Below are 27512 nucleotides of genomic sequence, written 5' to 3'. Positions count from 1 at the left end.
ATCTGAACTCTTCTGAGACCAAAATTCTTTTTCCTTCTAACACACTATTAAAGATAGCCCAGAAAGGATTTAACTTACATACTTGGGCTCAGACAGAAAAGTTAAAATAAATGCCCACTGGAGTTTATTCCACTCGATATTGATGCAGAAAAGAGGTGCAGGTGCTTGCTGGGGTTTCTGACTTCCCCACTACAACGCCCAGATTTCACTACCCTCTTCCAATGTTTTTGCCGTAATTTCTTCCAAGCATTTAAATAATTTCCTGGAATAAAACATGCTATCCATATATGTAACAAAATTACACGATTAAATTCACATTCTCAAAAATATTTAATGATAACAGAAGGTCACGTGTTAAGTGAAAAGAGCTGGACAGAAAACCACATGTACAGTGGGACAACAATTTTGTAAAATACACACATGGGTTTTAGAAAAAAGCCAGACGAGAAAGCATCATACATTAACAGTGATTAAGTGGTGGTGGACTTGAGGACCATTTCCTACATGGGTAAACTGGTCACATAATTTTAAAAGCAGTAAGTGGGGTTTATGAGAAACTCCCAGGGGTGAGTAATCAGCAGAAGCCATGGGACCTACCTCTCTGGGGCTTCTGAACAGGACCTGCAGCAGGAAGACTGGTGTTAAGGTAAATCTGCCCGGAGGCCACGGGTAAGAGGGCTTCAGATGCAAACGTTTAGTTTCTGCATCCTCCCAACGTGACCGTGAGAAATGCAATCTTGGTCCCTGTCTTCTAGGAGTTTACAGTCTAACCAGAGACGGGCCTCACACTAGGAGTTACTGCTACACCTGCTACAGACGTGCCTCACGTCCTCCTCACGCAGGGACCTCGTGGGAAGCGGTCATCCCATCTTAAGGAAAGAGGTTCAAGTTAAACACCCTCTTCAAAGCTGCACTGCTAGCCAAGGCCCAGTCCAGATTTGAACTTGGGAGCTCTAACATCAAAGCCTGCTGCCTTCGTCAGTACATATCCAGATCTAAGGAAAAAACAATCAGACAATTTAAAAACACCGTCCCACATCGCTTGGTCCCCAGAGATCTGTTGGTCTGTGTGTACTTGTCTGTCACAGGGATCCTGGTGGGGCAGGGGCTCCCTCGGCCCAGCTGGGGGCCTCACCACCCCCACCATCCTCTCCGGCTGGCCACTTCCACATTTTGATTTCTCAAAAATCATAATCTGAGGCCCCTGAAGGGCCAGCTCAACTACCCCCCTCCCCTTTCTCAAGTCTTCCGTTTTTATGCTGGGGTCTCAGAGGATACGCTGCTTCCTGCCCACAAGGCCTAATGGGGACAGATGGGGACAGTGGAATTACCTTTGTTCACAAAATAAAAGAAACCCTAGAAGTTGAGAATCTTTTCATTTTCTTACCCACCTGTCCTATAAATGGATCTAAAGAACTGATTTTAAAGAAACACTAAAAGCAGTGATTAAGGGTTTTCACGTTCTAAGTCATATATTCCATTAATTTTCTTAAAATAAGCATCGAAAATCACGCATAGACAGGATTAAGAGTTTTTGTTAAGAGTGTCTCTCTTGCTACCCATTCTGAACCATCACAGACCAGGGGAAACGGCAGAAGCTCAAACCACCGACAGTGATCATCAGACGGCAAACACCCAAGGTGGGTGCGCTGCTGCCAGTCTGACCAGCACACCCTGGGGTCTGACCATAGCGTCTCTGAATCCTGAGAAAGGCCTGTCCCGGCTCCCCGGCCAACTCCAGCACCCTGTGGCCATCTGACCAACGGCTGACAGCTCCCTCTGGTGGCAACGTATGTCTTCTGTGCCGATGAGGACTGACCACAGGGCAATTTTCAAGGCCAGGAGGAAATAGGTTAAAGGGGAGCCTGGATTTAATGAAACTGCAAAGGACCGGACACCACTTTCCATTCCTCCTACTGCTACAGACCTCTAATGATCATTACTGTAAAGATACAAGAACCGGGGAAGGAGGCAAAAAGTTGACAGTGATCGTCTGCTGAAATTCTTCCAACGCCAAGACAGAAAAACATGTACAAGTTCAGTTTAGATGTAAGTAAGAGGCAACCAAGAAGTCTGACTTTAAATGGTCTCTAGGGTATCAAAACTAACCCTGGCGGGGGACAAGGGCTCCGTAAGTCTGTGGGTCTACAAGATGAGAGGCTAATGATTGCTTAAGACAACAAGAACCAACAGTTCAAATGAATGTAAATGTTAAGACCCCCACATCCTAACGGTGGTCCTTCAACACGTTCTGCTGGGAAGCTGGAATTCACAATGCCAGTTTGAAATGCTGCCTCACTAAGTATCTCACCATCCTAAATGCAGGAATGATGTGACCTGACCTGACCTGACTGCCCTGACTGGTCACCAAAACCACTCCCAACCTTGGTGGTTAAAGGATCCTGGCCACCAGGGAGAAGACAAGAAGAGACTTGCATTGTTTTTCCCTGAAGCCCTCTGGGAGAACAGCATCCTCGCAGGCCTGCGGTTCCCTTGGGGGAAAACCCCACATGGCACACACTTCAGGTGCAGTCGCCAAAGCCAAGAGCGTGAGCCGCTGGGCCAGTCTTGCTTCCAAACAGCCGCGTGTCCAGCTCTGCCCATGGTGTGTCTTCAATCTCAGATGAGAAGTCAATAAGGGCAAATCTAGTTTTTAAAAGGCCCCACGATAGGCTTCCTGGATTTGAGAGCAATTTTTTCCACATAAAACCATCAGATTAAAAAAAAGAAGGGCTCTTGAGTCAAACTTTTATCTATGAAACCTTGATTAAGTTGATCAGACCAAAGATAAGCTTAACACTCGACCCATGTGCCTGCTGGAAGGAGACCTCAGGCAGCATCGAACGAGCAGGGATGGAAAGGCCCTGCAGGTGGGCCCCCCGTGGGGGCTTGGACCACAGTGCGCCTCCGAATCTCACCGTGCTCTCCATCCCGCTGGTCAGCCTGCCTTCCTCCTTGGTACATTTCTGTTGTCCCAGTTTCTCTATTTTTATCCAAATTCCAACAACCAGGTCCTTGAAAAACTTTCAGAGGAATCTACCAGGTTCTTTCTGTTTTAACGCACACTTTCTGTTTTCCCTGCTGCTCTATCCCTTTAGAAGATAAAATAGAAGACCAGGGCGAACCTCTGGGTCATGTAGCTTGAAGAGGCCTAAACGTGTTCTAAACATATCCACGAGCTGCAGAACACACTGCTGGCTACGTGAGCGCGCTGTCCGGAGCCACAGAACCCATCCGTCCGTGGGTGCCAGGCTGGAGACAGAGTCAAGCTTCCTGGTAGGAACGTTCCTTCCCTTATTAAGGGCATCAGGATCAGTTTGTTTTTCGATAGAATTTAGGTTTGGGGTGTACTTTCTCTTCTTGTGTTTCCTCAATTTCTCTTGCTCCAATTTTCTCTGATGCTCCAGGAAGTTTAAAGTTATAATCTGTCGTGATGTAAGGTATCGTCCCTTCAAGCCCACGCTGAAATGAGAGCACAGAGAAAACACGCGCAAGCCCTTCAGATCCAGCCAAGAAGAGTTCGCAGTACTTGACGTCTTCCCGCGGGAGACGGCGTTAAGAGTGAGAGTCTGAGTAAGGTCCTCTCACTCAAGACATTGGGCTACCCTCCCCTCAAAGGGCCCACTTAAAACTCAACCTCACACTGACCCAACATTGTAAAATGACTATAACTCAATAAAAAAGTGTTTTAAAAAAAAAAAAAAAAGAACTCAACCTCACAAACACATCAGACAGCATCAGAATGGACAGGAGGAGGGCGTTCTCTCCAACCAACAGAACCAGTGGGGGGGGGGGGCACTGGCTGCTTCCCAGCCGCATGCAGGCACTGCCTGTAGTTTGGGGCTATAGATGCCCTTGACTGACGTGACCCTCCGTGACCTTCCCATGGGTGCCCCGAAGACTGTCTTCAGGAAGGAGCCATCCTGGAGTTGCCACCTTGGCTCTTCTCCCACAAATTCCTTCTGCAATACTGGCTCAACCACCGGGCTCCCGACCATGAGTGATGGTGATTCACAGCCCTGGACCTGTGGGGCACACTGACACCCTACTTTGCCTCGTTAGTGCCTACAATAGGGCGTGTTTCCCAGACACTGACCTGCTCCTGTGACCCTCACCCCCACTCCAGGTCCACACTCTCTACCGTGGACACGGCCAGCTAACACCAGGGCTGGCCCTGGGGGTCGTACTCACCTGGCTCTTGAAGACACACTGTGGGACAGAGATGGCTCCGACCAGAAGACAATTCACGTTCCGGAGCTCCTCCGGGGGCACAGGAGTGAGAATGTGGTAAAGCCTCCTCTCCATGTCAATCCCTCTACAAATTCCTTGACACACAAAACACACAAAAATCATCCTTTCTGGAAGATATCAAACCTCCCCACCACTCAGAATTGTAGAATGGCTTTTAAAATAAGAGTTTCAACTTCAACTGTGTCTTGCTTTGAAAATACAAAGTGCCAAGAGACAGTGTATTTGAGTACCTGAAGACTTGGCCCCTGCCCCTTGTTCAGCTGTGAGGAAACAAAGCCTGAGACTGTCTTAGCTAGGGTGCCCTTAGGCCAGGGAGGAGCCCATCCACCAGTGAGGAACGCAAAGACGACTTGATCCTTCCCCATCCCCGTCGCAGTCCCTTCTTCATGGTCTGTACTAAATGAAATGACTTCTGTGGAAATGCTTTCGAGAAGTTCAGTGTTGTATAAATCAGAAACACGAGTTTAATTATTTAAGGGTTTTGCTGATCTTGGGTTATGTAGGTCAGGCTCTCTTCCAGAAACAGACGCTGATGTCTGCTGATCTCAGTGAGCCAGGGGGATGCTCACGTAAGGTGGTCTGGAGAGGAGGCGGGGGCCAAACCTGCCGGGCACTGTGAGGCCCAGTCCAGACGCTGGATCTGTGTGGAGGGAGGCCCAGGGTGTGAAGCGATCACAAGTGTGCTCGGATCACTCCTGATGGGGGGTGGAGGGGGTGGGGGGTCCCAGGGCAGAAATGAGACAGGTGTGGTGCAAAGAGATGAGAGGAGGAGTCTGACATTCCGAAAACAGAAACTACCAGGTCAGCCAGTGGCTGGATGTGGTGAATGAAAGCAAGGGGGTGCCAGGGAGGATGCAGGGGTAATAGCAGAGTAAATCTCAAAGGACCGTTCGAGGCCGGGAAGAGGGGATGGTGCTGGATAGGAGGGGCAGGTTTGGGGAGAAAATCAGGGAGTGGGTAGAGGGACCGTTCAGACCTCAGTTTTGGACCCAAGTCTTAGATGCCAGTGAAATATTCCAGCAGAGAAGCACACTGGTAACACAGGCTTGGAGCTCTGATGCACGTGATGCTGCAGAGATCCTACGGAAGTCAGCCTAAAGCTGGGTCTAGAGCCCAGCAGGTGGTGAGGTGGCCTAGAAAGCATGCCAACTGAGGCGGTGGCCGTGGGCAGGTCCTTGGGAATCCTGCATTAAGAGGAGCTGACGGGAGAAGCAGAGAAAGGCCTCCTTCCTGCCCTCCAGCCCCCAAGGCCCACTGTGTAGAAGACAGAGAAACCTTCTGACCACTCCAGCCAAGCGACAGCTACAAGGTCAAGCCTAGCCGTCTACAGCTGAAAAAGTGGTTCAATTTCAGGAGGTTTACGGGCGTGTTTTACTCTCAGACTCACCAAACCCCAAACAATCACAGATTGGAGTCTGGGCGAGAAGGATGGGCCCATTTGCATATCCTCTGACGTCATCCAGGATCTTGCAAAGGCCAACCCAGCTGGCATTCACGGCGTACAATATATGGGTGGGAGCCACATCTGCGTGGATAATCCGGAGCGCAACGGCGTTGAAAGGGACCTGGAAAATAAATTTGCATCTCTCTCTGTTAATTCTTCTTGAAAGACTACGTGTAATTTTCACAAGTTGACAAGCCAGCTGTCTAATGTTCTGTCCGTCAAACTGCCTACCAAAAAGTATCTAAACACAACGCAGACACTAACCTGTATTTGTTTAGTGTTTCACTGCTTTAATGCAGAGAACCCAGGAAATTTACACAAACTTCCCGTACACCGGTGACACTTGCTAGAAATCTAAACTGAATGCCTGGAACTTTGTCTAAAGAGACACTAAGATGCAAGTTTAGGGACACCCTAAATGGGCTGGAGGTGAGGGAAACTGAGAACCCCAGTCACTGGAGGCCTCCTAAGGTAAGAAAGTAAAAATCCATTCACTCCTTAATTTAACTACTGCATTAAGAAAAATGGATTGCATTCCTGGAGCACAAGGTAAATAACTAGCTTTAATGTGTAACTTTCTTTTTTTGGAATTGGGTAATTCTAAACTTTTAAAGCAGAAAAGAGTTTTTTACACATATTTAGATTTCAAAATCAAATTTGAATTTGTAACAAAAGGCAGTTTAAATCACTGGCAGGTAAGTTTCAAGTTCAGTTACAGAGCATCGCCAAGTGAGTAAACTGGGGTAAGTCAACCAAAACTCCATTCAACAAACTGCCTTAGATTCTTCAGTTGGCAACAACTCGGAAGCCTGGAGCCAGTCTGACCAGCAGGCTTGGGACACATCCTCACCATCCAGGCCACTGCTCCTGCCTATGCCCAGTTTTCCAAGCTGTAAGCAGGGCCTGTAATAGCAGCCCCCTCGCAGGCACCTTTAAGGCCCTGAGCCACCCAGGTAACGTGTGAGCAGAGCACCCGGCACCCAGCGAGTGCTCAGCTCTGGACAGGACATACAGTGGAGCTGAAGACTCTGGGCTCTTGAGTCAGGCTGCCTGGGCTCCAGGCCCAGCGTAAACTCCTACTATGCCCTTTTGGGCAAGCACTCAGTGCCTCTGGCCTCAGCTCTACCATCTGTAAAATGGGGACAATAACAGGACCACTGTGAGTGAAGGAGTTAACACAGGCTTTGACGAGAGCACAGCACAGAGTAAGCATTTAAGAAATGCTACCTGTTGCTACTTTATTCTTTCAGCATCTCAAATCCTAATATTATAGTGCTTTCCTTACAAAATAATTCTTGGCGAGGAGTGTATAGCTCAAGTGACAGAGCAAATGCTTAGCATGCATGAGGTCCTGGGTTCAATTCCCAGCATCTCCTCCAAAAATAAATAAATAAACCTAATTACCTGCCCTCTTAAACACACACACACAAAATTCTTAAGAACTTGGAATCCAAGACTTCAGTGCTAGAAGCTGCCTCGGACAGCAGCGTGAAAGGCCGTACGGGTGCTCTGCGGGCGCCAGGCGCCACTGCGGACACTCGCTGAGTCTGCACAGCCAGTCCCTGGGGCCTGGGCCTGCCGCTCCACGGAGGAGGGGCTGACGCGCACACAGCTTAGTAAGCCCCGTGCTGGAGCTGGGCTGCCTGGGCTTAAGCCTGGGGCCACCTCTGCTATTAGGTAGAATGTTCTTAGCCAGGATGGAACCAGAGCCATGACCCGCACAGCAGTAAAGAGCACGAGCCTGGAGCTGGACTGCCTGGGTCCGAGGCCAGCTCTGCCACTCAGCGCAGGATTACTCAGCCTCCCGTTTGTAAAACGAGGACAGTTACCAGACCTACACCATCAGGTTGCTGAGGATGAAATGGTTAGAAGTGCACTCGGCACGCAGGAAGCCACAGAAGTGCTTGTTAAGTAAACAAAATAAAGACAACACATCCCAAAGTTCAGGTTACCTGATAGGGTGTCAGACCATGCAAGGGGCAAAGCGGTTTTGGCACCGGGGGCTGCAGCTGGCCAAGGTAGCTGAGCACCGCCAAATCACGAAGGACTCTGTTATGCGATTCTCTGAAAAGTAAATCAGAACAAGGGAGACAGAGGTTTAACGTCACAGGTCCACCTCCTGCTCAGGGACAGTGTATCTGTCAGCACATTATGGTCACACAGCCCGCATTCCAGCCGCAGCAGCTGTAGCCCTGCCTTCCCATAAACCCACTGGCAATCCTTTAAGTCAACGCTCCTGGCAACCAGACCTACAGGCCAATTCTGGATACTTCCCCTGGGAAAGTAACCATTCAGAAAATAACTGACTCTCCTTCATAAACAGACAGCTGTGACAGAGATCTGAAAAACTTTAGAGGACTTATTCCTTTGGAGGAATTGAGGACAAAAGACCTTATTAAACTGAAGGAGACTTAATTCTCCAGCTGTGACGGTTTACTGACCTATTTCTTGGAGTTTTTCTAGACACAAACTCTGACTTCACGGACATCAGTTTGTATCCAGTAAACACGACTGGACTGTCCTTTTCTTCATCAGCAAATTCAGAATTGTCAGCAAATTCTGGCAGGTAGAAACCTCTGTTTCTGACTTTGGACTTGCTTCTCGTGTACAGGCCATCCATGTCGTCCACGTAGTCGGGGGTGAGGTCCGGCATGTACTTACTGCGGTCAGAGCTGAACTGAATGACATGGCTGGGTGAAAGCAGCCGGATCAGGTCAATGAGGAGCAGGAGCCCTTGGTCTGTGAGGAGGGAGGTGACGGGGGCAGTGAGCACACCAAGCAATGGCACACTCCCACCAGGAGCTGGGACAACAAGTGACCAACAAGGAGACTCTCCTAAAAACTGGCTCCAGCACTAATGCCCAAAAGTCCGGCCCTCCTGCCAAGGTGCCTCCACAGACTCACCTGCCACCCAGCCCATCGTGTTGACGATCAGAGGGGACTCTCTCCTGTAGGAGCTGAACACGTACTTGATAATCTCAATATAATTCTCAAAGTTGTTTTTACAGGAAGGCTTCCCATAATATACCATTTTCTGTGGGGTCCTCTGGTGAGTGAAAGGCGGTCCTAAGAAGATAGAGTTGAGAGTAATCAATCCATGAGGACTTCAGAGGAGGCAAGGGCTTTGCTTCAGCCGTCTTCCCTGGCAAAGCTCCTTAGGAAATCGGAGATCATCCTACATTAGGAATAGCTGTGCTCTCATTTTCAGAAATCTAGGCACATTAACATGCACAGTTAACCCCAATCATGTCCTAATATGGCCATTCATTCAACATTTACTGGACATATGCTACAGATACTTAGAACATGCCTGTGAACTGAACAAACATCCCTGCCCTTGTAGGGCTTGCACACTAATTGAAGGGCACTTAAAAATAACAGGAATCCTTGTGGTTGCCGGGGGGCGGAGGGTGGGAAGGGATAGACTGGGATTTCAAAATTGTAGAATAGATAAACAAGCTTATACTGTATAGCACAGGCAAATATACACAAAATGTTATGGTAGCTCACAGAGAAAAAAATGTGACAATGAGTGTGTATATGTCCACGTATGACTGAAAAATTGTTCTGAACACTGGAATTTGACACAACATTGTAAAATGATTATAAATCAATAAAAAATGTTAAAAAAAAATAACAGGAATCACTTGCTGAAACACAGTACTTACTGTGTCCGAGGTGTACTACTCTGAGTCTCCAGTTTTCATAAAAACCTGTGGGGTACGTGTGTTACTTTCCCCATTTCGACAGATGAAGAAATTGAGAAAGAGATCAACCTGACCACGGTCGCACAGCTAGCAGGTATCAGCTGGGCTGGAACTCAGGTGGTCTCGATCCAGAGCTGACACTCCCTGAGCCATTTCCTATGCCCTGTGGTCGGGGGCAGGGCCAGCATACATGGCAGGCAGGTGACCAGGACACTGCTGCCAACACAGCTGGCAGGGCCAGGACCTTGACCAATGTGGCTGGTGCAAGGCCAGCTGGGATAGAGCTGGCAAGGTTCCCCTCAAGGCTGGGGCCAGGGGACTCGGGGTGGCCCACAACTGATGGAGTGGCCCGTGTAGTCAAGGGATTGAATTATACTGGGAATAACTGTAGCCAAGGTTCTTACCATCAGAGAAGGAACTCATAAATATGGCAGGGGAAGGCTAACTAGATTAAAGCCTTGGTGCTAGAGTAGAATCAGAATGATTGGTGCAAACTCATGGCTCTTAATAAATACAAAGATACAGAAAGAGACAAAAATATGTATGTGTGTACATATAACATATATATGCACACACACATTATACATGTACATACATGTCATGTGTGGGTTTAAACATACATACATTGGCTAACTCTGTCCATGGGGGGGGGGGGGTCTGTCCACTGAGGGGATGTAGGAGCAATGACACTCAGAAGAAAATAAAACCAGCACACCTAGTGAGAGTGGAAAACCCTGGCAAACACCATCTTAACCAATCGATCAAAGCTAACGTCTCTGGTGACCGGACAAACTGACAGTGTTGACATGACACTCGGAGAAGCATCACTTCTAAACCTAATCATGGGTGAACATACAAATGTACTCTCAGATTGTGAAGGTCACAAAAGATAAGAAAAGCCAGAGGAACTGCTCCAGAGTGAAGGAAACTAAAGACTTAACGAGTACACACTGGGCCTACCCAGATGACTGGGACAACAGACAAAACCGAGTGCCCGCACTGCAGCAGTGTTACTACCCTGATTCCAGTGGTGGTGTTATGATTATGCAGCCAAGCGTCCTTGTTTTGAGAAATGCCCACTGAAATATTAAGGGGGAAAAAGGGGGGGGAAAGCGTAGAGAAAATGTAAAAAGAAGAACAACGAAGCCAGCTAAAGAGCTAAGTCTAAACAATTATTTTTGATAAAACTGTTTAAAAAATGTTTTCAAAAATTCTTACTAACAAGAAATCTGTGAAATCCCTAACATATCCAGCAACCTAATACGATACCATCTGCTTCCTTTAAAAATCAACAGAAGTCACACAATTACCTCAACAGAAACAAAAAACGTGTTTGACGAAATCCAACATCCTTTCATGATAAAAAACATTCCATAAAACAGGAATAGAAGACAACTTCTTCAACCTGACAAAGGGGAACTGAAAAACCTACAGCTGACACCTTACTTAATGGTAAAGGACTAAATGCATTCCTCTAAGATCGGGAACAAGAAAAGGATGTTTCCTTCTACTCGATATTGCGTTAAACAAGGATCCACTGTACAGCACAGGGAACTATAATCAATACCTTGTAATGGCCTATAATAAAAAAATATGAAAAGGTATATATACACATACCCATATATATACATGAATCGCTATGCTGTACACCAGAAATTAACACAACATTGTACATCGACTATACTTCAATAAAAAAGTAAATTAAAAAATTAAAACAAAACAAAACATTGCATTAGAGGATCGAGCCAGAGCTACTGGACAAGAAACAAAAGGCATCAACACTGGAAAGGAAGAGGTAAAACCAATCCTATTCAGAGCTGACATGATCTTATACACAGAAAATCCCAAAGAATTTACAAGAAGACTACTGGAGATAATAAAGGAATTCAGGGAAGCTGCAGGGCACAAGATCAAAACACACGTCAGTCACATTTCGATACACCAGCAATGAACAATCTGCAAAGGAAATTGGAATGACAATTCTGTTTACAATAACAACTAAAAGGATTAAATCCATAGGAATAAATCTAACCAAGGAGGTAAAATATTGCTTAAAGAAATTAAAGACCTAAAAAATTAGAATGACATCCTGTGTTCATGGACACGAAGACTACATTAGGATGCCAACACCACCCGATCTACATTCAATACAATCCCTATCGAAACTCTAACAGCCTTTTCCCCAGAAATGGAAAAACTTATTCTCAAATTCATATGGAATTGTAAAGGGTCCCAAAAGGCCAAAACAATCTTGAAAAAGAATAAAGCTGGAAGACTCACACTTCCCAACTCTGAACTCATTACAAAGGTACAGTTATTAAAAGTGTGGTACTGGCCCAAGACATATAGACAATGGAATAGAATAAGGATCCCAGAAAAAAAAAACCCCAACAATCTTGCATATATGGTCAAACGATTTTCAGCAAGACTGCCAAGAACATTCAATGGGGACAGGACAACAGATGGATACTGGAGAGCTGGACATCCACATGCTGGACCCTTTCCTTGTATTATACGCACAAATTAACTCAAAATGGATCAAGGACCAAAATGTTAGGCCTAAAACTTATGAAATTACTATAAGAAAACAGTACAGAAAATCTTCATGACACCGGATTTGGTAACTTCATGGATATAACATAAGAAGGAATTAAACTTTGATGTATAATATACTACAATATGAACAGACTTTAAAAACCTTTTTGTGTACTGAAAAAAGCCTGATACAGACAAACAAATACTATACGACTTCACTTATACAAGGTACCTAGAACAGGCGAATTCACAGGGACAGAAAGCAGGTTAGAGGCTCCACGGGGCTAGAGGGAGGGCCGGTGGGGGCATTACTGTTTGATGAGTATAGCATTTCAGTTTGGGATAATGAAAAGGGTCTGGAGAGAGACAGTGGTTATACACCACTGCGACCATATTCAATGCCACTGAATTGTACACATATGAATGGTTAAAATGATAAATATCATGCTATGTATATTTTCTTATTAAAAAAAGCAGTGTGGGATTCTGATTTGGATTCTGAACCATAAAAAGGGTATTAGTAGGACATCTGGTGAACTCTGAATAAAACATAGATTAGTTAGCAGTATTGTATCACATCAATTTCTTGGTTAGGTCATTGTGTAGGGTTACATAAGAGGCTAATCTTAGAGGAAAGTGTGTTTTTAATTTATGAAACATGATGGATGGTAGTTCCATTTTAGTAAGGTATCATTGAGGTTTCTGGGTGTCTTTTGAGGCTAGAGGAACAGTTACGGGAAGATCATGAGGTAGTAAAGAATGTTCATTGTTTGCATTTTATATTTTTGTATTCCTTGAGTTTTTTGGAAGTATCATTACTTTTGCATTTTAGAAAACCAAGACATATAAGAAATATGTAATACATACCTAGGACTGGTTCTGTAATATTAAGTAAAGAAATGCAACCTGGAGGGGTAAATTCTGTCTGTCCCAGATCACACTCCAAATAGTCCACACAGGATATACTGAAAATTTAAAAGAAAGAAAGAAAATCTTAACTTTTACTACATCTTTTACTACATCCAAAGGATAAATCAGATTTCAGATTGTAAAGATTTTACATGATACACAGGAACAATCCATTGTATGCAGCCTTTTAGGTAGAATGCCCCAAACCAACATAAAAAAAAAGAACAGTAAAGAGAAAATGTGACCGGCATGGCCACAGTATCCACTCATTACATGGATAGAACTTTGTCTTTCCTAAAATTTTACCTGTTAAGTACAACAGAATTTATCCCTACTCTGAATCTCTGGATTTGGACACATGGATTCTGAGACCAAAGAATGACCCTGCAGAGCTCACAGACAGGCATGGTGGGTACACCTGAAAGCATCACCCCTTCACCTCAAAACACAGTATAACCAAGACCGCCACCCGCCAGCTGAGTGGCTTTGGGCGTAACTGTCCATAATCTCCACTCAGAAGTCAACATGCGTTCCTACCTAGCTTGTGAAATAAAAATCCTACCTTCTGCCAAAACTCGTAACATGTCAAAACAAGAATAAAAACATTTACCTGTTTAACAACTGGTTAATCAGGTATCTAATAAATGTTGACTTTCCAACATCTTGAGAGCCACAGACCAGAATGACAGGGCAGCCATCTGCTTCTTCTGGAGGTGAAACAAACAGCGACCCCAAAATCAGCCATCTCCTTTAGACTCTAACCATTAACAGCAATCCTCCGGGGCTTTGCTGGGTAAGCACTGGACTTCATCAGCGTGCACTACTCACCGCAAGAAACGCTGACTAACTCCTCCATGACCGAAAAGGCGCTCTCTGTTACACGGAGGCCGCTTTTCTTTTTATCTCTTCTAATGCCCACAGACCTCAAGGCAAAATATTCCGAGTTAATCTGGAAAGTCGGAATCTGCAAATAACAAGGAAAGCTTTGAGAACAAGTGAGCACAGATGCACCTTTCTTTCTTCCATTCTAAACAGTAAGCCCCATACAGCTGTGAGCCACAAAAGATCAATGTGACCCCTCCCTTCGTCTCACCCTCCACATCCAACCCTTCAATAAGTCCTGTCAACTATCTTCCTAAAGTCATCCATGTCTCTATTTTCATAGCTCACACTTCCTTCCAAGCTGCCATCACCTGTGCAGGAGACTCCAGAGAAAAAGAAAATGGACGGAAATTTAAAAGTGATTGTCACAAGAAAAATTCACCGAAGACCACAGCTGTAGAACAGGTTGATGATTTGGAATGAAGTCAAGACAATCCCCAAGAGCATCAAGAAAAACACAAAGAGTTGAATGGACGTGGAAGACAGAGTGGTGATGTCCAACGGCTTTCTAGCAGAAGTACCAAGAAACCCCAGGAATGGAAGAGCGGGACCCGGGCAGAAGCAAGTGCGGGCTTCAGATGGCATGACGGAGGATCAAGGAAGAGACCCACCCATGATCACATCTTCCTGCAGTTCCTCCACCATGACGATAAAGATGTCATACAAGGAGCAAGAATCAGCCTGGCGTGAGGATTCCTAGCCCAACCCTGGGCTCTATAAAACAATGGAGCAAGTTCTTTGAGGTTTTGAGGAAAACTTCTTTTGAACCTATTAATTCCACACTCTGCTCAACTATCAATCACTGAGGGCAAAATAAAAACATCTTTAAAATGAGACAATCTTAAGTTTACTGTCTGTCTTACGTGAAAATACAACTCAAGAACGTATCAACACCTAAGTGGGGAGAGGGAAGCTACCTAAGAAAGACCATAAAAAAAATGAACAGTGATGGTTGAGTAAGTTGCAGGAAAAGAAAAGCTGAAAATAAATGAAAAAAGAATGTTTTTGATTGTGGGATCTGGAACATTCTCTAGGTAACGCAGAGTTTCCATTCCCTTCTCTACGGCCTTGATCAAGCCACTGGACTCTGCACGAGATTAAATATATGTGACCACAGCCGTCCCCTCACTGTCCCACCCTCGTTTCATATCTTCTCCGTTCATTTCAAACCTCCAACACCCACCCACTACCTAGGCCCCCACTCAGTGATAACCCTGACTCACTTCACAGAGTAAGAGGAAACAGAAGAGAACTTGTAACACACCCCGGCCCTGTGTGGGGCATTTCCTCCGGCCACTCTGAAGGAACTGCCTCTGCTCCTCAGGCAGACATGGGGACCCTGCCCTTGAGGCCCAGTCACTGACACTGCTCCAGCCACCCTCTCTCCACTGCAACACCAGCACTCTCTCCTGTGGCTGTGTTCAATTATGCATTTTTTTCATCCACCTTAACAAAAACAAAACTCTCCTGATCACACTTACTCCTCCAATGACTGTTTCATTTCTTTCTTCCCTTTACAGCCGAACTCTATAAAAGCCCAAATCCCTTACGACTAAACCCTTGAGTTCCTGTATTCCCCAGCTGTTCATCCCACTCCAACCAGGCTTTCCCGCTCAGCAATCCAATGAAACCACCCTTGTCCAGATTGTGAGTCCACACCTGGAGTTCCTTTCTCAGGCCTCAGGTCACCCTCAGCAGCATCTGACACTTCCACTTCCTTGCAAGGCTTCCTGATCACACTGGCCTGGTTTCCTCCAACATCAGTACACCCCCTCCTTCTCAGTCTCTTTGCCGCTCCTTCATCTAGATCTCTTCTTGGGAGTGCCTCGGGGCTCAGACCTCGAACCTCCTCATTTCTACCTGCAGCAACTCCCTTCATGCTATTACCCCATTTCATGGGCTTTGGAACACTCTTCTGTTGAAAGCTCCCAAATTTACACTCCCAACTCCTTGGAACTCCAGACTCACAAAGTCAGCTGCCCACCTGACATCTCCAACGGAATGTCCAACAGGCACCTTAAAGTGAACGGACCCAAATCTCCTCCCACAGCAGCCCTATCTCAGTTCATGGCAACTCCATGCACCCAGGTGATTAGGCCAAACAGCCTGGTGTCATTCCTCCACCCTTCCTCACACCTCACATCCAGTCTGATGTTCCCGTAGTTTACACTCAATTTACCGGCTCATGGGAGACAATCATAGTAACAGAGTTGACTTCAGGAAATTAACAACATGGGCAGCAAAAACTTAGAGTTGAGGAAAGAGAGAGATGGGAGAAGGTGTTAAGTACACTGAAATTCAGAGTTTAGAAAAAATTTACTCTGTCTCAAGTTAATATACCAAGACATAAAGATAACCATTAAAAAAAAAAAATGCCAAAATGGGGAGGGTATAGCTCAGTGGTAGAGTGTGTGCTTAGCATGCACAAGGTCCTGGGTTCAATCCCCAGTACCTTTATTAAAAAAATTAATAAATAACCTAATTACCTACCCCCCAAAACAAAACAAAAAAGCCAAAAGGCATTTAACCAACTACAATAGAAAAGGATGCCTTTCTCTGGGGGATGAAACTAAGGAGGGGGGATGGGTAGAAGACACAATATTCACAATATATCCTTCCATACTATTTTTTTTAAATTATAAACATGTATTACATTCTGCAGACTTACAGCACAACATGACAGACAGACTGATCTTCCAAGGGAGCAACCTACATAGTCATATGATATGACTGCTTTGGTGAAATTAATTAGCAAAATGCTGAACGAAAACTGGTTCTACCTCTTGTACGAAAATGTAAGATAAACCTGGATGGCTGGTTATGAAGTTCACAGTGGAGGTTCTCAGACGTTCCAGCATGATAATGGAACACAGAGGAGAAAAATTCTTCATCAAACAACGTCTGTCATCTGTAAAGACAAATATAAACTACCTTAGACATACAACTCCTTTAAACTCTATGCCCGTTAGCACTACCTTCTCCTCTGCTAAATAGCAAATTTTCTGAGAGTAGGAATTATGTTTCAAATCCTTTTTCAGGGGGTTGTACTGCATAACAGGAACACACCTGGGTGCAGAAGTCAATCAAGGTTTGCTACATTAAAGTTGTGTGGCCTTGGGCAACTTTTCTCATCTGTAAAATGGTGAGAACAATAGTTTCGCTCTCAGGACCCTGGTGAGGATTTAAATCGATGCAGTAGAGTGCAAGGTCTAGGCCACAGTCAGCACCTACAAATGACCAGCCTTGTTAGAACACATCCTCACTGGGTCCCCCAGTTCTTCTCATTACCTCGGCTAAGATGAGATCTGAGCAGAGCCCGGGCTTCCCTTTTCATCTCCTTGCTCTTCTCAGGCACTGAATAATGGACTGCACTGATAGTCAGGCGAGAGTGGGTGTAGGTCGAGAAGACATCCTGGGCGGGCTGGCCTTGGCTGATGGCAAAACCCAGCACCTGCACCTGGCCATAGAGGCAGGTCACACGACAGATTCCGCTAAAAGTAAAGCCCTAGAGGGAGAGAAAAGAGAAAGGAAGAAAGAAGGTTACAGGTTCTTTTATTAATGAACTGAAAACGTCTAAGGCCTTAACTGGCTATTCACATATCAAAAGAAGGCTAATTTCTACGTAACACAATACTTTGCGGGTGACTCATTAATAGATTAAACTATAAATATTTTTAACCTAAGATCATATCCCATGGCAGCCGCAGGGACAGTCTAGTGAACACTGACTCGAGGCGGTCCCCTGGACTCAGCTCTGCTGTTCTCAAGGCTCCCTGTCCTTACAAAGGTCCAGTGCCTGCGAGTCTCCCGTTCCTGGGTTTTCACTTCCCTCCTGTATTGAGGGAGACCTTCCAGACCAATGTCCAAGTGAAGAGCAGGGGCTGTCAGGGTCTGACTGCTGGCTCTTCCTCCACTCTTTTATCTTTTGGCAAGTTACCAAAGCTATACTGTATCTGCTCTTTCTGTAAATACAGTGGTAATGACTCCACAGAGAGTACGTAGTACTAAATGGAATCATACGCTTAGAACACTTAGAGCCTGGCATTTCTAAACACCCGGTAAATGCGACCTATTGTTAGTATTGCTATTAAAGTCCCTTCCGCTCCGAAGACCTAGAATCCCCTCGGGAGGGTCCTCGTTACCCTACTCAGCACCACCGGCCGAGGAACGAGCCCGGCTTGCGGTTCGAGAACCAGCGGGGGCACGCAGTCCTCTCCCGGCCGGCAGCTCTGGGGCTGTCACTCCACCCCTCCTTCTCTGCCCGCCCGGATTCCCCGGCGCGACCCACCTGGCCGAGCGGCAGCAGCAACAAGGCGCGGCCCGGGCCGGCCGGCCGCACCGGCGGAATGGGAAGGATCGCAGCACAACTCGAGGCCGGGGCCGCCTCTGGGGCCGGGCTGAGGGCCGGGCTGCGGGCCCCGGTCTTGGGCCTCCGGGCCGCCGGCGCGCGCGACACCAGGCAGCCGCCCTCCCGCCAGTCCGCGCCGGCCGCCTGGGCCTGCAGCAGCCGCCGCCGAAGGCGCCTTCGGCCGCACCAGCGCAGGGTCCAGAGCCGGCGGCGGGGCCGGTGGCTAAGGATGAGCTGGGGCCGGGCCTTGCGGGCCCGCAGCCACGTGGAGCGGGAAGGACCCCGCTTGAGCAGCAGCACCGAGTCCGCCATGCTGGCTGCCGGCCCCTGCCGCGCGAGAATCCCGCGAGATCCCGTCGCTCCGCCCCGCGGCCCGACCAGCGGCCCAGGAGCCGCGGGCGCCCTCTGCCGGCGGCCTCGGCAGCGCACGCGGGCCTCTGCCTGCCTCTCCGAGGAGGAGGCCGCCAGCGGGGGGAGATTAGGGGGCTCGATTTACATTATGCAAAAGCTCCACCCCGGCCGCCTCGAGAGGGAAAGTCAGATACCGCGAATCCAGGGCCATCTCTCCGGAAATCCACCTAGGATTTATTTTTTCCTGCAGAAAAAGCTCCAGGACTGACGTTTTAAACAAAATCGGCCTATTTGCATACCCTCCGTTTGCATGCATTTGTCTCTGAGCTGAAGGGAGCGACCCTGTGTCACAAGGCCAAGCCAGGGTGATTCACTCAGGATGATTTCTATTTGAGGACTTGGGGGTTGGGGTGGCGGGCTGTGTACGAGTTTAACTCAAAGCCTGTCTCATTCGGTAAACTGAGGCCCAGGTCAAAGGTTCTAAAACCCGCAGCTCCTTGATGGCAGCCTTCCACATTCTGTTCCTCAGAGCCCCCAGGGAAGCTGAGTCCCCGCCTCCCTCCGCCTCCCCAAAATACCAGGGCTCCCTTTCTGAGCCAGGTGAAGCCACAGGCACCAGAGCAAGGACAGAACCCACAACCATCCAGAGGAAGGGTCAGGGGTGCCGCCTGGTTGGCACCTGTGTTTTCACCCTGCTCAGTTCCTGAGTAGGACCGCAGGCCCGGAAGGCCAAGGCAAACAGCCCTACAACTCCAACAACTGGGCTCCAGTCCCTCCCCTTTCCAAGGCACGAAGCTGGGAAGCATCTGGGCAGCTGCCGGCCATTCTATTTAAAGAGCCCGACCCTGTCAGAGTGGGCAGCTCGGCCATGCCAAGTGCAGGACCGTCTGGCCAGCATGTTACTGTGGGAGACGTACCTGGTCAGCCTGCAGCTTTCCCTGTCCTGCTGCTGGGCCTTCAACTGCCAAAGCACCACGTCGTCTCCCGACTTCAGCCTCCCTGGGGACTACCTTGTTGCAGGCCTGTTCCCTCTCCACAGTGACTATCCAGGGGTGAGACGCAGACCCACGGTGACCTTCTGTGACAGGTGAGTGAGGGGTCAGCAGAACCGTCACCGAGGGGGACCTGTGCTTACAGGGCCCTCTGCCAGCCCTCTTCAGCAAGACCTTGCCGGTTCTGCCTCTGGGGTTACCATCTGAACCGCCTCCAGTCCCTCCCCAGCCTGCAGTTGCCACCCTCAAGTGCTGGCTAGACCGTTCCTGGCATTTTTGCCCAGTTTCCATTTTGTAATACACTACTTTGTCCTGGCTGTTTGTATTATAATTCCATGTCGGTTATTTCCTGGCTTTGTGGTGTAAGTAGATGGCAAGGATTAAGCAAGGGTGGCCTTTCCCCTCTTCCATCTCCTCCTGGTTCCTCCCTGAATTCACACTCCTTAAGTCTCCCAGATGGCAAGTATGGTTCTCTAGGAGGAAGGAAGTGGGCACACATAGCAGTAGATGCTCCCGGAGATTAGCAAAGATAAATTAGGTTGGTGCCTTCATGAACTCGACGGTCTAGGTAGGAAAAAACAACTGCTTTTCTTATAAAGAAGAGAGTTGCTTGCCATCTGTGCAAGTCATAGATCTGGGTGGCTTGAGTATGTTATCAGGGCTCAACATAGGAGGCCCTGAATAGGACGCACACCTGACAGCCAGCCCAGGAGGAAGGTTTTGGAACGCCTGGTGCAGGAAGACTGGCCCAAAGAGCCACAGATGGGAGCCTAGTTAGAGGGGAGACTTGAGGGAGGAGGTGACAGATGAAAATTGGCTTCAGATAACTGAAGGGCTGTCATGGGCAGGACTCAAGGACAGAGTGACAGGAACAATAGCACAGCAGGCTAGCACACTCTTCAGGCAGGGCTAAATCATGTCTCCAGAGCACCCCTGTCAGTGTTTCCCAGAGAGGCCATCAGGAACACAGGCCCTCACCACAGTCACGAGAGTCCCAGTGAAAAGTTCTGGTCAAACGAGGTAAAGCAGGTGCCATGGTTAATTTCATCTGTCAGCTCGGCTAGGGTATGGTGCCCAGTTGTTGGCTTAAAACCAGTCTAGATGTTGCTGTGAAGGCATTTTTAGACATGGTTAACATTTAGATCAATAGACTAAGTAGAGCAAATGGTCCTCCAGGATATAGGTGGGCCACATCCCATCAGTTGAAGACCTTAAGAGACAAGATTGAGGAAGGATTTCTACCTTCAGCCTCAAGACTGCAACGCAAACTCTTGTGGGAATTTCCAGCCTGCCCTGCAATTCTCGGACTTGCCAGCCCCCACTATCACACGAGCCAGTTCCTTAAATAAAAACTCTTTTTCGCTCTCTCTCTGTGTACATATATTTATGTACCTCATCTTGGCTTTGTTTCTCTGGAGAACCCTAATACGACAGGTTTCTCTCCTACAGGACGTGTGAGACTTTCAGTGCTAACACGCCTGTGTGTGTTGGGAGGATATGTCGTGTGTATTTCTCCAGCTTGTCCCCCACTTCTTCAAACGCCTGTTACCAGAACTGTGTATGCACTACGGAGCCCATGTTGAGATCATGGTTCTGGGGACTGGACAGATGACCCAGAGTTTCCTTTCTCTCCACCCCCCCACCCCGTCCTGGGGTTCCAGGAAGCCAGGGTTTCGGTGGGGCCTTGCCTTTCTCAGCTCTCGGCTTGGCTTTCCCTCTAGGTCCAACAACTTCAACGGCCACGGCTACCACCTCTTCCAGGCCGTGCGGTTCGGCATTGAGGAGATAAACAACTCCACCACCCTGCTGCCCAATGTCACCCTGGGGTACCAGCTGTATGACGTGTGCTCGGAGTCAGCCAACGTGTATGCCACGCTGAGCATCCTGAGCACGCTGGGGACACATCGCGTGGAGATCCCAGGAAACCCCGCCCACTCTTCCCCCATGACCCTGGCGGTGATTGGGCCTGACACCACCACCCATGTCACCACCACGGCAGCCCTGCTGAGTCCCTTCCTGGTGCCCCTGGTGAGCTGGGGCCCCGGCAGTTCGCTCATTGCCCCTCCAGGCAAGTCCAGGGTGGGCTGGGGTGGGTGGACAGAGTTGCTGTGCCCGAGGCCAGTCTGGACCCCTGGATCTCCTGGGCGGTCACCGCTCCTTAGGTACCTGCCCCAGTGTTCCTTCCTCTCCAAGTGCTGCTCCAGATCTCCCTGCTTCAATGCTGCCTGGCAAATCCATTCTCCCTGGAAACTTCTGCCCCTCTCACTCCTCCCACTGTCCCATCACCTTTGTGCAGAACTGAACACCCTTCATTTCCCACCCCATGAACTTCACATCTCCCACCCTGCAAACTTCACATCTCCCTGCTCTCCTCCCACCTCTCTGCTCCCCTCCCTCCAGGCTTAGAGGTGTGGTGCCCCTCCCTGTGCGGGCCAGTCCTGTCCCTCTGGTTCTCACCCCTTCCTCTGCTCGTCCACCTCTCCCTGGGCTTCCTCCTCAGCCCACCTGCTTGCCTCATCCCCCTCCATCCTCCAGGCACCTCTACTCTCAGCCTGGACTCCCTCTGCCCTCTTTCCAGCCAGACTCCATCCGGTTTGCTTCTCCCTCTTTTTACCTGCTCCTCCACCCACTGCCCTGGGTTCTGCCCTTCTGGCCAATGCTTGAGGGTGGCGACTGCAGGTTGGTAGGGATTGGATGTGGTTCAAGTGGCAATCTCAGAGGCAGAACCGGCAAGGTCTTGCTGAGGAGGGCTGGCAGAGGGCCTGTAGGTCTAGGTGGTTACCGCTCCTCAGTACCTGCCCCAGTGGTCTAGGTCTAGGGGGTCTAACCCTAGGTCTCCAATCCATTTTATCATTTTGACAGTTTTCCCTCTGCATTTATGACCCCCTCTTTCACTTGTTTCTGGTTTCCTTTAGAGAATTCTGCCCCCACTCCTGTGTACCCCTTCCCCAGAAGGCAGTGATTCCCTAGAGCAGACCCCTCCCCTTCCCAGGCTGGCCAAGACCCCCTGCTGAACTTCCCCTTCCCTTCTCTACCTTCCTTCTGACTTCTGAGCACCAGACTCATTTCCAGATGCTCAACCTGCGCCCCCAGTTCAAGGACCAAGCAGGCCCCAAACTGAACTTACCTCCCTACGGAACAAAAGCCTCTTTTCTCCTTGCATCCCTACCCCAGCCCATCTGGCAGAGTGACCATCCCTAAGGCAGCCAGAAACTCTGCAGCACTACCTACACACCCTTCCCTGCCCCTGCAGTCTAGCCCGTCTCCACGCCCTCTGCCACGGGGCCCTTGTAACCACTGCCGACTCCACCCCCGTTCTCTACAGCCATGGCCTCGGCAGATTTCACTCACACCATCCTCTCTCTTCCAGATGATTCCATCAGCTCCCAGGAGGTCTCTGGGAGGTCCTTGACTCTGGCCTTGAGCCTTCTTAAACACGTTCCTCACTGAAATCAGAGATACACTCCTAAAACACAAGTCTGATGCCACTTCTCTGCCTAAACCCTTAGGGGCTCTTTAAGGCCTTCGGATAAAACCCCAGCCTTGTAGCCTGAGAGCTAAGGCTTCCTGCCCAGACCAGACACATGTGCTCATGCTCTTCTTCTTCCTGGAACTGACCTGCAAGTCCCTAAAGGACCCCACACACATACCATCTCAGCCCCTGCATGCAGGTTTAGTTCCCTTTGTCCCGGGGACAGATTCCCATCCCACGCCCAGAAGTCTCCCTTGAGACCTACCCCCTTCCCCATATGTAACTTGTTAGCCTCCCATGTCGAGTAGTGAGAACCTGGGCCGGGACTGTCGAGTAGTGAGAACCCGGGCCAGGACCTTGTGTCCAGCCTTCCGGGTCACCGCACCCAGCTCAAGGCCAGCCCTGAGTCGAGGCTAATGCCACTGAAGTTGCTGAACTGAACCCCCACAGGTCAGCTACGATGCCAGCAGCGTGATACTCAGCATGAAGCGGCGGTACCCCTCCTTCCTGCGCACCATCCCCAGTGATGAGCTCCAGGTGGAGATCTTGGTGCTGCTGCTGCAGAGGTTCGGCTGGGTCTGGATCTCCATGGTGGGCAGCGAGGGCGACTACGGGCAGCTCGGGGTGCAGGCGCTGGAGGGCCGGGCCACCCAGCAGGGCATCTGTGTTGCCTTCAAGGACATTGTGCCATTCTCTGCCCGGCCGGGTGACGAGAGGATGCAGAGCATGATGCGCCACCTGGCTCAAGCGGGGACCACGGTCGTGGTGGTTTTCTCCGGCAGGCAGCTGGCCAGGGTGTTCTTCGAGTCTGTGGTGCTGGCCAACCTGACTGCCAAGGTGTGGATCGCCTCGGAAGACTGGTCCATCTCCAGACACATCAGCAGTGTGCCCGGTATCCAGGGCATCGGCTCGGTGCTGGGCGTGTCCATCCCGCAGAGGCTTGTCCCTGGCCTGAAGGAGTTTGAAGAGGCTTATGTCCGGGCAGACAAAGGAACCCTCGGGCCCTGCCCCAGGGGCTCCTGGTGCGGCAGCAACCAGGTCTGTAGAGAGTGTTGGGCTTTCACAGAGATGCCCAGACTTGGAAAGTTCTCCATGAGCTCTGCCTACAACGCGTACCAGGCCGTCTACGCCGTGGCCCACGGCCTCCATCAGCTCCTGGGCTGCGGCTCTGGCGCCTGTGCTGGGGGCCGAGTCCACCCCTGGCAGGTAAGGCGGTCCTGCCACTGGCACTCCGTATCAGGGAGTCTTCCTGAAGCAAGAAGAATGGCCACTCTTTGGTGACCCGAAGTGCCTGGGATTGGGGGGCAAAGGCCCCCAACTAGAGAGCTGATTCCTTCTCTGAGGCTCCTCTTAGTCCTCGCTTTTCTGAATCGTGGCCCCTCCCACCCACCATGCCTCAAATCCAGGGCTGAAAGTTGCTGTCAAGGGCTCCTTTGTTAAGAGGCTTGCTCTCTCTCAAGAGGCTGGTCGGGAGGGTCAAGGGGCCTCCTAGGAGGGGAGGGGGCCTGAGGAAGGGACCAGAACTTCCAGAAAGGCTGAAACCAGGCAGAGAGAAGCCCAGCAAGGCCCCACACACCCGCTTCCTGGGCTGTCGGGCTGGGAGTGTCCACGGGGAGCAGCCCGTGTGTCATCTACAGCTGCTCTGTCCTCCCTGTTTGTCTCAGCTTCTGGAGCATATCCGCAAGGTGAATTTCCTCCTACACAAGCACAATGTGATATTTAAAGACAACGGGGACCCCCTTGGTGGCTATGACATAATTGCCTGGGAATGGAATGGCCCCGAATGGACCTTCAGGGTCATTGGCTCCTCCACATCATCCCCAGCTCGGCTAGACATAAATACAACCAAAATCCAGTGGCATGGAAAGGACAACCAGGTAATGGGGACGTGGTCACTCACCAGGTGACTGCCTGATGGGCAGCCTGGAGCCTGGGGACACTCTGACACAGAGCAGGAGAGGGGAGCCCAGGTTCCAAGGCTGCTCTGCCTCTATGCAGCCCTGCCAGGGAAGGCCCCTAGGCTCACAGACAGATGTCCAGTTGCTGCTGGTTCATACAACTAGAGGCTCTGCCCTGGGAGTGAGCCGTGAGGGCGGATACACAGAGATCCAGTTTTCCATCCCACATGTGCATGTCCTTGACCTGGGCCCCTCCACATGCTTGCATAACACCTGTGGTTTCTTGCAGGTGCCTAAGTCTGTGTGTTCCAGCGACTGTCTTGAAGGGCACCAGAGAGTGGTTTGGGGTTTCCACCACTGTTGCTTTGAGTGTGTGCCCTGTGAGGCCGGGACCTTCCTCAACAAGAGTGGTGAGTGACCAAACGGTGAGTGGGCAAACCTCCCAGGACTCCAAGGATCTGCAGAATAGAAGAAAGGACCTCTCTCAGGCCACACATGTGCAGAACCAGGGCCCTGGTCACTTTGCTGCCAGTCAGGGACAGGTTGGAGGACACCTTCCATCAGACTGAAGTCACATCAAGCAGAAACAACCAATTGATGGCCTCAGTCCTAGCTGTGTCCTTTATTAGCGAGCTCTCAACGCAATGCCTACAGAGGCAATTTTTTCCTATTTCAACCTCTTAATCCAAACAGATGTAGCTATTGTTCCCTTTGTGCCCTCTCCTGCTATCTGTATGAAGTCCCTTCTGGCGTCCATGCCAAAGACAAGCAGCATCTTGAAGAGCTTGGCCTAAAGGCAGATAGTAGCATGTCTGCAACAGAAAAAAAAGTGATGCAGGGTGGGAGGGTATAGCTCAGTGGTAGAGCATATGCCTGGTATGCACGAGGTCCTGGGTTCGATCCCCAGTCCCTCCTTTTAAAAAATTAATAAATAAATCTAATTACCTCTCTGCAAAAACATTTTAAAGAGAAGAGGAAAAAAGTGATGCAGGGTCAAGATCAGAGGCCAAACTGAGGTGGCTAAGGCTTCAGCCCAGAGCTGGACGCCAGGGGCCACATGCTTCCCTTTTACTGTCTCTTTGGGCATAGAGTCAACTCAGAGAAACCACAGCGTGGCAGCTCAGGAAGGGGGATGTGGTTAGTGGCAGCACCAGGGAGAGATGAAAATGCCCTTCCCTTTGGGTTGGCTACTCCCATAGGATCATTGCCTCACTGGTTTGTGGGCAGAGCTACAGGGTAAGGCTCTTGGTTTGCAAACCCTTCTGGGACCATGAGTCAAGCAGAACCTACACAAGTGTCTCTGTAAACTGTAATTAACACAGGCATTTTGAGGAAGCCCGTGGCCTCGGGGCCCCCATTCAGGGCTGCCCCCTTCTTGCCGTGCCTGGCAGAGCCCAGCTCCTGTGGTACAGCCCTCACAGCACCTGGCAGGCTTGCACAGCCTCCCTCCCCCATTCCTGCTGTGCTCACCTGCCTCTCAGGAACCTCTCTGCCTTTCCTTCCAGACTTCTACCGCTGCCAGCCTTGCGGGAAAGAAGAGTGGGCACCTGAGGGAAGCCAGACCTGCTTCCCACGCACTGTGGTGTTTTTGACTTGGCATGAGCCCATCTCTTTGGTCCTGTTGGCAGCTAATACGCTGCTGCTCGTGGTGGTGGCTGGGACTGCTGGCCTGTTTGCCTGGCACCTAGACACCCCCGTGGTGAAGTCAGCTGGGGGCAGACTGTGCTTCCTCATGCTGGGCTCCCTGGCAGGGGGCAGCTTGGGCCTCTATGGCTTCTTTGGGGAACCCACGTGGCCCACATGCTTGCTGCGCCAAGGCCTCTTTGCCCTCGGTTTTGCCATCTTCTTGTCCTGCCTGACAATCCGCTCCTTCCAACTTGTCTTCATCTTCAAGTTTTCTGCCAAGGTACCCACCTTCTTCCGTGCGTGGGTCCAAAACCATGGTGCTGGCCTGTTTGTGGTGATCAGCTCGACAGTCCAGCTGCTTATCTGTCTAATTTGGTTTGCAGTGTGGACCCCACTGCCCACCAGGGAATACCAGCGCTTCCCTCAGCTGGTGGTGCTAGATTGCACAGAGGCTAACTCACTGGGATTCATGCTGGCTTTTGCCTACAATGGCCTCCTCTCTGTCAGCGCCTTTGCCTGCAGCTACCTGGGCAAGGACCTGCCAGAGAACTACAACGAGGCAAAATGTGTCACCTTCAGCCTGCTCCTCAACTTTGTGTCCTGGATTGCCTTCTTCACAGTGGCCAGTGTCTACCAGGGCCAGTATCTACCTGCAGTCAACGTGCTGGCCGCGCTGAGCTGCCTGAGTGGCGACTTCAGCGGTTACTTCCTCCCCAAGTGCTATGTGATCCTGTGCCGCCCAGAACTCAACAGCACGGAGCACTTCCAGGCCTCCATCCAGGACTACACCAGGCGCTGTGGCTCCACCTGACCCCTGGGTCAGGCAGGACCAAGCCAGGGCGGAGCGGACTGGAAGTGTCCACTGCCCTGAGGGTCGAAGGTGGAGTGGGGCGCTCAGGACCTGGGGTGTCGGGGAGGCCTTTGGGCTCCTTAGCCTTGGCTGGGGAAGTGTAAGTCCAAGGGAGAGCTCAGTCCGGGCTCCAATAAACAGGTGAAACGTGCTGCTTTGCTGGGCTTCCTCTCTAGGGTGAGGGTGGGGCGCTGCCGCTTCAAGCCTGAGGGCGCCGCTAGGGGAGAAATGCAACCGGAACCTTAGG

General features: G+C 49.8%; 2 protein-coding genes and 1 non-coding gene across 3 annotated transcripts; 2 read left to right on the top strand and 1 right to left on the bottom strand.

Annotated features, from left to right (window-relative positions):
* Positions 1-311: 311 nt before the first annotated feature.
* On the bottom strand, positions 312-18401 carry NOL9 (nucleolar protein 9). Its single transcript, XM_031463953.2, has 12 exons — positions 18017-18401; positions 17017-17233; positions 16509-16636; positions 13675-13810; positions 13457-13553; positions 12805-12902; positions 8600-8761; positions 8137-8434; positions 7648-7759; positions 5639-5816; positions 4192-4325; positions 312-3462 (listed from the first exon to the last, which is right to left on the bottom strand). Exons 1-12 carry the CDS (start codon positions 18386-18388, stop codon positions 3313-3315), a joined length of 2082 nt encoding a protein of 693 aa, XP_031319813.1. The 5' UTR covers positions 18389-18401; the 3' UTR covers positions 312-3312.
* Positions 18402-19271: 870 nt separating this feature from the next.
* On the top strand, positions 19272-27268 carry TAS1R1 (taste 1 receptor member 1). Its single transcript, XM_031463942.2, has 6 exons — positions 19272-19514; positions 21141-21447; positions 23342-24097; positions 24556-24768; positions 25079-25199; positions 26295-27268. The coding sequence occupies exons 1-6, from the start codon at positions 19324-19326 to the stop codon at positions 27224-27226; spliced, it is 2520 nt and encodes an 839-aa protein (XP_031319802.1). The 5' UTR covers positions 19272-19323; the 3' UTR covers positions 27227-27268.
* On the top strand, positions 25632-25704 carry TRNAT-GGU (transfer RNA threonine (anticodon GGU)). The gene has a single exon. It is a non-coding gene; the product is annotated as a tRNA-Thr (tRNA).
* Positions 27269-27512: the final 244 nt, after the last annotated feature.

The sequence above is a fragment of the Camelus dromedarius genome, chromosome 14, assembly GCF_036321535.1.
Source record: "Camelus dromedarius isolate mCamDro1 chromosome 14, mCamDro1.pat, whole genome shotgun sequence".
Classification (NCBI taxonomy): Eukaryota; Metazoa; Chordata; class Mammalia; order Artiodactyla; family Camelidae; genus Camelus; species Camelus dromedarius.
The sequence above is the reverse complement of the archived record's forward strand: the minus strand, read 5'-3'. Positions and strand labels throughout refer to the sequence as shown.

Excerpts from the sequence above, each read along its gene's own strand:
- NOL9 (XM_031463953.2), bottom strand. The coding sequence starts at position 18,388 with ATGGCGGACTCGGTGCTGCTGCTCAAGCGGGGTCCTTCCCGCTCCACG. Across the intron at positions 16,637-17,016 it reads CAGATCTCATCTTAGCCGAG|ATGACAGACGTTGTTTGATG; the intron begins GTAATGAGAAGA and ends TTGTCTTTACAG. Across the intron at positions 13,811-16,508 it reads CTTACATTTTCGTACAAGAG|ATTCCGACTTTCCAGATTAA; the intron begins GTAGAACCAGTT and ends TGTTATTTGCAG.
- TAS1R1 (XM_031463942.2), top strand. The coding sequence starts at position 19,324 with ATGTTACTGTGGGAGACGTACCTGGTCAGCCTGCAGCTTTCCCTGTCC. Across the intron at positions 19,515-21,140 it reads ACGGTGACCTTCTGTGACAG|GTCCAACAACTTCAACGGCC; the intron begins GTGAGTGAGGGG and ends CTTTCCCTCTAG. Across the intron at positions 25,200-26,294 it reads GACCTTCCTCAACAAGAGTG|ACTTCTACCGCTGCCAGCCT; the intron begins GTGAGTGACCAA and ends CTTTCCTTCCAG.